At 30.1% G+C, this 8,873-nt stretch overlaps 1 protein-coding gene across 1 annotated transcript; it reads left to right on the top strand.

Moving 5' to 3' along the window:
- Positions 1-2,605: 2,605 nt before the first annotated feature.
- Positions 2,606-7,581, top strand: LOC145606773 (serine carboxypeptidase-like 45). Its single transcript, XM_081662602.1, has 8 exons — positions 2,606-2,824; positions 2,918-3,191; positions 4,270-4,340; positions 4,953-5,237; positions 5,465-5,586; positions 5,836-5,928; positions 6,811-6,928; positions 7,265-7,581. Exons 2-8 carry the CDS (start codon positions 3,086-3,088, stop codon positions 7,421-7,423), a joined length of 954 nt encoding a protein of 317 aa, XP_081518728.1. The 5' UTR covers positions 2,606-2,824; positions 2,918-3,085; the 3' UTR covers positions 7,424-7,581.
- The last annotated feature ends 1,292 nt before the right edge of the window (positions 7,582-8,873 follow it).

The following is an 8,873-nucleotide window of genomic DNA, read 5'->3' on the forward strand; positions in this document are numbered from 1 at the left end:
CCCCACACCGCTCTTAATATTTCTCATCATTTAATGCAAGCTATCGATGCATATAATCTTAGGCCCAAAATCATGTCTATGACATTTGATAATGCAACATCCATGATATTTAGTGCAAATCTAGTTAAACAACAATTATCCGATGTCTTATTAGATGGGGATGCACTTCATATTAGATGCATTTGTCATATTTTTAATATGTGTGTGAAAGATGGAACTAATGCAATTGGTCCATTTTATCACAAAATTAGAAATGCTATTATTTCTATTAACAGTTCTAACATGAGATTTCAGGAATGGAAAGCTTTTCTTAGGCAGCAAAAGATAAAGGGTGTCAAAATTAAAACGGATTGTGTAACCAGGTGGAACTCCACCTATGAAATGTTGAGTAAGGCAATCGAGTACAAGGTTCCACTAACAGTTTTTTTTAATCAAATGTTTCCACAATTTGCTTTACTAGAAGAAGATTGGTCTAATTGTGAAAAATACATGCAATTTTTACAATTATTATATAGTATGACACATTGTGTTTCTTCTGTTTATAATCCTTGCTCTCAATCTTTTCTTAGCAATGCATGTTTACTTGCCCAATTTTTCGCTGAACATCGATCCCAACACGATTATAATGAATATCTTCCATCAATTGAGGAAAAATGGCGTAAATATTACACCAATCTTCCTATGGTTTTTATTTTTGCTTCTATATTAGATCCAAGGCAAAAATATGATGACACATTTCTTTTAATTGATATCTATTTTCAATACATGCAATTTGATGATGATGTTGAGTCTTATAAAGCTAATGTGACTGATCAATTTTTTGCATTATATAAAATTTATGAATCTAAATATGGAACCGTTTCTCGATTTGCTCCTTCTCAATCAACCAAAAACGTAAATAAAAGGGCCAAAGGTTTATTTGCACAAGCTACTAACATGATGTCTAAGTATTCAGGTAGTGGATCATCATCTTGGAGAACACAAAGCGATATTTCAGAGTTGCAAATGTACTTAAGTTATGACTTTATGAGAGGCATGGATGAAGAAGAGAAGTATGGCCTCGACCTCCTTGATTGGTGGAAAACACAAAGCATGCAACATCCAATTTTGGCGGCAATGGCACGTGATATTTTCGCTATCCAAGTCTCCTCTGTTGCCTCCGAACAAGCTTTTAGTGCATCAGGAAGGATTTTAGACGATAGAAGAACAAGTCTAAAACCCAAAACACTTGAAATGTGTGTATGTTTCAAGGATTGGTTGGATGCTGAATATCGCTCACAAAATCGTACTCATGCACAAAACGACAACGATGATGGAACGTCTACTTCTGATTGTTCGGGTTCTAACAGTTCCTTGTTAATTCAATTAGCCAATGACCTTGAACGAGAAGAAGAAGAAGAATTATAATTAGATTAATATTAATTGTAGATAATTTTCGTATTAAAGTGCCCTGTATAATAAAATAATTTATTCATCAATTATTGTATGGTTTTTATCATTATCCTTGAATTAGATAGGAATGTTGTTATTTTTTTTTTAAATTTAATGATTTACTCTCGAGGCTCGACTTATATATATTAGACTTGAGTTTAATTAAGTAAATCTTGAGTAATGAGTTGTAACCAAATAATTACACATTCTGTCAAGTAATAATAATATGGAGTTTGCATTTCTTATTTTTAATTACTATACTATACTTAGATAATTATCGTTAAATGTCACTAAATAAAAACAAAATGGATCATCTCTCAATGACCCTCTTTTTTTCAAAGTAACATTGAATTGAATTTTAATTCAAATCCATCTCAGCTAAAGCAGAACATTTAGAGTTAGCAACTTTGATGTTTGAAACCGGCATCCTGGTATTTCTCAACCCCTTTCTTAGTTCCTTAGTCTTTTCCAATTTTAGAGTCGAACGTGTAATTACAATGTTAGTCCTAAACAAACACTAGGATGCAATTATATGTGGGCATCAATATTTTTCAATCAACTTAGCTGAATTGCTAAAGTATTACTTTTGGAAAGTTCTTCATGACCATCAATTCATACACTAGCATACTAGGAACCACACATAAAAATCAACCGAAATCATCACTTTCATTTGACTAGTATTACCATATCATACGAGTAATATTCTACTACAAAATTATAGTTATAATATTTTTTTGGAAAATTGGAAACTTATAATTCCACCTTTGTCATTTCCGCTTAAAACAATCCCATTTTTTCGAAGTCTGGTAACAATCCCACCTTTGACACTTATCTGCTCAAAACAATCCTTAAACCGGTTTGTAAAATTGGAAACCTGATTTAGAAGATGAATTGCCAGCTGTTACTTTCTAATGTGGTTTTTGAATCAAATAAAAATCAAATGTATTCAACAAAACTTTTTAAATCAGATGAAAATCAAATGCATTTAATAGAGCTTTTTGAGTAGATATAGGTCAAAGGTGGGATTATTTCCAGATTTCGAAAAGTTGGGATTATTTTAAGCGAAAATGACATTAGTGAGATTTTTAGTTTTCAATTTTCCTACTTTTTTTTCCCCTTAGATTCTTTCACAAGTGTACCAACTAGCAAGATGTTGTCTAACACAAAACTCATAACCTTTGCTACACTTTTCTTGTGCAACTTTGCATTACAAGTATTTTCATTATCATCTGAAGATGATAAAATTACAAGCTTACCAGAGCAACCCCCTGTAAATTTCCAGCAATTTTCGGGTTATATTACTGTAGACGAAGTTGAAAAAAGAAATCTTTTTTACTACTTTGTTCAAGCTGAAACTAATCATTCCTCCAAACCTCTTGTTCTTTGGCTTAATGTAGGTCTTTTCATTTTCCCATCTTTTTTTTAAAACAATAAAATTACTCTGTATTTTTTTTTTCTTTTGATTTATTTTTGAATATATTTACAGGTCCAGGTTGTTCATCTATTGGGGGAGCATTTAGTGAACATGGGCCCTTTAGAACAAGTGGAAATGGATTGGTTAACAATGAATTCAGCTGGAATAAAGGTTAAGTCTTTTATGCAAAAATAAGTGTAATTAGTAAAATAATTAATTAGTTGGTTAATATAACTGTTAATGATTGCAGAAGCAAATATGTTGTATCTTGAATCACCAGCAGGAGTTGGGTTTTCTTATTCTGCTAATCAATCATTTTATGATGGAGTTAATGATGAAATGACAGGTTTTTTATTTTTATTTTATTATTTTTATTATTTTACTGATTTCACTTTATAACATTTTTTTTAAAAAAAAAAAATTAACACATTGATTTTTTTTACTGATGAAAAATAATAATTAATGTCTTTTATTCAGCAAAAGATAATCTGATTTTTCTTCAGAAATTTCTAGCAAAATACCCAGTATACAAGAATAGGGATTTGTTCCTCACTGGAGAGAGCTATTGAGGTCATATTCTTTTTCCATAATATTTTAGGACGGACAGTTTTCAAGTGGCTACAATAAAATTGTGGCCATTGTAACTGAGTAAATCTCAACCCTCCAATTAACAAAATTCATCACATCCATCCATTTAGTTGAATTTAAAATACACCTATTAAAAAAAATAAAAATTAAAATTAAATAAAATAACAAAATTTCATCTTTTTTAATAATGGAAAATTTAGTTGAAGGATTAAACATTGAACTTTTACAGAGTAATGATCTATCTTAGTTGATATTATCATGGATTTATTACCTTTAACGTCAAATGATTGGTTTCTTGAAAACTAGAGACAAATCTCACAATTTTTATATCTTTATCTTCATTTCTTTTTTCCTCCCTTTTTTCTTATGGAGTATTTTCTATTATGGAGGCTGATTCAATTTTTTTATATATATATTTGATGCAAAGTTATTGTTAATATTCTTTCAAAAAAAAAAAAAAAAAAAAGTTATTGTTAATAAATTAAACCAAAAGCAAATGTTGGTTTTTAATGGAGATTGGAGAATCGTCAATGGCAAGGGGCAAAGTTTCAGTTTTCTGGTTTTAGAAACTGAAAACAGTTTTTTTTTTTTTTTTTTTTTTTTTTTTTTTTTCATTTCTTGGTCAAATTTGAAGTCAATTGAATAAATGGGCAAGATTGATTATTTAAAATATAGGGTCAAGATTAAAACTAATTACAATAGCCACAATTTTATTGTAGCCATTGAATAGTCTTCCAATATTTTAATAACGAGTAAAATAGTATACAAGACAATTATTCAGCGATACTTACTCGTAATTAATAGGTTGAAAGTTTGTTTCCCTTGTTTAAAAACAGGACATTATGTTCCACAACTTGCTAACCTCATACTAAAATCAAGCCTCAAGTCAAGTTTGAAGGGAGTTGCTGTAAGTAATAAACTAGAAGTATTAATCAATGATTAATATATTTAGGAAAATTTATCCAAATGGTACTTATATGTTCACTTTTTTTTTTTTTTTTTTTTGAAGAATGAACATATATGTTCAAGCGGTGAAAAAAAATCCTTATAATAGTCACTTTTGTTATGAGGAGGGACTTTGACATCGGAATATGACTACTAGCTTCACTTTCTTGCATTGACCATCATGTGAAATGCACATGATGTTTTAAAAATGCCTCTATTTTTCCCATGATTTTGAGGAAAGAGAAGGAATCTTGAGAGAAAATTTGGAGAAAGAAAAAGAGAGAAAGTGAAAAGGTGGGGAAAAAAAGAACAAAATAATCTTTTCAAAACATTACATGCCACACGATGGTCAACACTTGGAAAAGTAAAGTCAACGGTCATATTTTGACGTCAAGGTTCCTTTTCACAACAAAAGTGATTTATACAGACTTTTTTTCACTACTTTGAACATATAACTGTATAAGGTCCTTTTTTGCAAAATTGTACCTTTGTGACAAATTTTCCATATACATATTATGCAAATTATTAACTTAATCTTGGTGATTTATATAATGATTGTGATCCTAAATTGCAGATAGGAAATCCACTGCTAGAATTTAACAATGACTTAAATTCAAGGGCAGAATATCTTTGGTCTCATGGACTAATATCTGATGCAACGTATGAGCTTTCTCAAAATATATGCAATTTTTCACAAATCAAGAGACAATTACAAAAAGGATTTCTCTCAGCACCTTGTCAATTAGTTATTTCTCAAATTCGTAGTGAGATTGGCAAGTTTATTAACCGGCACGATGTCACTCTTGACGTTTGTTTACACTCAGTTTCTCAACAAGCTCATGTCCTCATCCAAATGATGGTAATTGTTAACACAAAGTACTTGCAGTCACATTGCTTCTTATAAATGGTTCAAGTTGTCATTTGTTGTTCTCTCGTACGCATGTTACCCTGACTCGGCTAGAATTGTCATGCATAGTTACATGTCAAATTGTCTTGTCATGAACCGTTTAAGTGTCATATCTCTATCCAAGTGTTGTTTATTTAACAGGGTCGTACTAGATGTATTGATTAATTATTTAATTGCAGGATGAAGAGAAAATTGATGTTTGTCTAAAAGATGAAACAACCCAATACATGAACAGAAAAGATGTGCAAAAGGCTATGCATGCACACCTTATTGGGGTCACTCAATGGACAGCTTGTAGCAAGTAAGATTCTTCTTAAAGATGTTCAAATATACGAAGTACAATGTACAATATTAATTTGGAAACATGTTATCGCATAGCACGTTTATAAGTTCAAGTTACATTGGTTTGGTTGGAATTTGTTTGTTGAAATTCAATCAACTTAAATGTAGGATATATTGGTTAGCTTTTTATCTACTGTAGTACTGTTAGTTGGTTAATTTTCCACCATTATATCTTAATATTGAGAAGCTTTGTTAACATATGGTATAGTGTGCTTAACTATCACATGGAGGATTTGGAGGTTCCTACTCTCCCCCTACTTGGCTCTCTCATTAAAAGTGGCATTCGAATTTTGATTTACAGGTAATTTTACTTCTTATGTTTTGCACTTATCACTTTAATTTGCATTATAAGTTTGTATTTTTTTTTAAAAAAAAGGTACAATTATGTTGATATTAGGACAATTTTTTATTTCTCAAAATATAATCCTCCTTCTCACATTAATTACATGTCCATATAATTGTAAGATTCAATGCTACACATATGTACGTTTAGGGTTTGTTTTCATTGATTGAACTAAATTGAACTGAACTGAATTGAACTTATTAGAGCTGAACTGAACTGAACTGAATATTTTATGAGAGAAGGAAATTAGGAGCTGAACTAAACTAAAAATAATCTGATGAGAACAAGGCCTTAGCTAGTGTGTTGTCTTTGATAAGAATCATAAGATCAAAAAAGGTAATAATCTTCCTATATTGGACTATTATTCTCAATTGTAAACATGTTGGACAATTATTCTCAATTATTTAAGGTAATAATCTTCCTATATTGGACAATTATTCTCAATTGTTACAGATACCTTGTTTTGTTGTAGTGTATCAGCCCTTATAAATTGAATAGGGACAATAAACATGTTCCTTAATTACATATACAAAATACAATATACTTCGAGGAATTGTCCTTAATCCTTTTTCCTTACCCTAAAGAACAATTTACTACCTCCGTTAAATGTTTTGTGCAACTTTGGAATATTTTAAGTATCTCACAAATAATATCCCAAAGTTGCACATAACATTTAACGGAGGTAGTATATATACTTCGTATATTCTTAGTTTTTATAAAATTATACAGAGTAATTAATCTTTTAAGTCTTTTGTAATTACAAAATTCTCATGCTCTTTTGTGTGTAACCAATAATTATGGATATTTATGGACTTAAACATTCTTAGTCTAATTTTGTAGTGGTGACCAAGATGCAGTAATACCATTCACAGGAACTAGAACGCTGATAAATGGATTGGCAAAGGAGATGAGACTAAACGCTACTGTGCCTTACAGAACTTGGTTAACAAATAGACATGTCGATTTCTCATGTTTTCATTTGCTGCTTGTGCACTTCATAAATTAATTGTCAAGCATATGTCGCAATTTAAACTAGTAATGTGATACGAAAATTGGAACCACGAGAGTCATATATTTAAAATTGAACATTCTTTACATGTTAAGCCTTATAAATATATAAAACATGCAATTCCAAGCCATTTAAGTGGCCATGATATGGTTCAAAGCGTTTATCATGCCAATTATCGACTGTTATTAGGCTCCTCTAAACATTTGCTTTATCCAAAAAAAACTTTAAGTAAAAAGAGGAACAAGAAAATGATAATTTGCTTAACATCTTATTCTTGGCATGTAGGTTGGTGGTTGGACGCAAGTATATGGTGACATTCTTGCATATGCAACTGTAAGAGGAGCTGCCCATCAAGTACCATTTTCACAACCCGCTCAATCTCTCGTGCTCTTCCGTTCCTTCCTGGATGGGAAGCCACTTCCAGATGCTTCACTTGCTCATTAATCTATGGAGTCTATACGTACCAAAATTTAATACCACTAAATTTGATTTAGCCATACATTAAAAGCAGAAATTTCAGAAACTTGTATGTATTGATTTGGTTATAATCAAATACATTCAATAGTAAAATAAAATACTACGAGTATCATTTGCTGTTTGCATAGGTTGTGTATAATTTAGATATGTTCTTGTATTATGATTTTTAATTATGCTGTAGCTAGCTCGGATATACAAGCACAACAAAATATGGGATAAAACTGTAAAAGCACTAATTCAACCTAAGAACTTCTACCAAATGAGCAAACTACGCAATTGACTTGAGTAGATTGTGCAAATGAACACATGTTACAAGATTTCCTAAAAATAAATAAATAAAAAGTTATACCTCGCAAGTTATAACCAGTTGTATAAATAAAATTGACTTTATATACTGTATATATAAATATAACTGTTGTGATTTCAAACAAAATCATTAAACCATTCTATGAAAAAATTAAATTGGGTTACAATTTACAATTTATTAGTATTTTTAGGCTGCAACTTGTAATTTTTTTTTTTAATTGCTATAATTCATAAAATACAAACTTAAAATAACTGTACTTTAAAATTTTTCCTAAACTTTAGAATAATCAAACTAGTGTCTAGTTCAATTGTGGGCTTTGTGGCCTTGTGCGCAACACGACCGTCAAATTAAGCACGCCGTATATGCACTTATAAATAAGTGATCAAAAGTTCAAAACACTACAAAAAATCATACTGTGCATGTCATTGTCTACAAAAATGTACATTCTTCCACTTTTTTAGTTACAAGCTTACAGCCTTGCTTTTTTTTTTTTTTTTTTTTTTGTTTGACATCACAGCCTTGCTTTTCATTTATGCATACACAATGATTCACAAACTTAATTGTTATTATCTTTAATTTCAATAAATAAAAACAGAATAGGATCTTGTTTACGCAAATGACGATCATTAATCTGAAAATAATTTCGTACTTCTTTCGTGCTTTTTTTTTTTTTTTTTTTTTTTTTTCCACTTTACATTTGAGTTCTTTATTTTAAGGTCTACTTACATTGTCTTATTTATTTATGGCACATTCCTTTTACCATCTTACCTTCAAACCCTACAATAATTACACTTTTTCATTCTCTCTCTCTCTCTTTTTATTTTTTTTTATTTTTATTTTTTTTTAAACACTTTCACCTTTTTCTTACACAATCTTATGAAGTACTTTATTTACATTTTCTCACTTACTTTATCTTACACCCACTCACATTTATAGTAACTGAGGGCATGTTCTCTTCAAATTATTTTCAGTTCAATTTAGTTCCAAAAAGTTCAGTTGAGTTCAGTTCAGCTCCAATATATTCAGTTCTGTTCAGCTCATTTCAGTCAATTAGAACAAGCCATGAGTTAATATATAATTACTTGGGACTCCAATTATATATTCAAAAAA

Source organism: Chenopodium album, chromosome 23 (genome assembly GCF_948465745.1).
Source record: "Chenopodium album chromosome 23, dcCheAlbu1.1, whole genome shotgun sequence".
Taxonomy (NCBI): Eukaryota; Viridiplantae; Streptophyta; class Magnoliopsida; order Caryophyllales; family Amaranthaceae; genus Chenopodium; species Chenopodium album.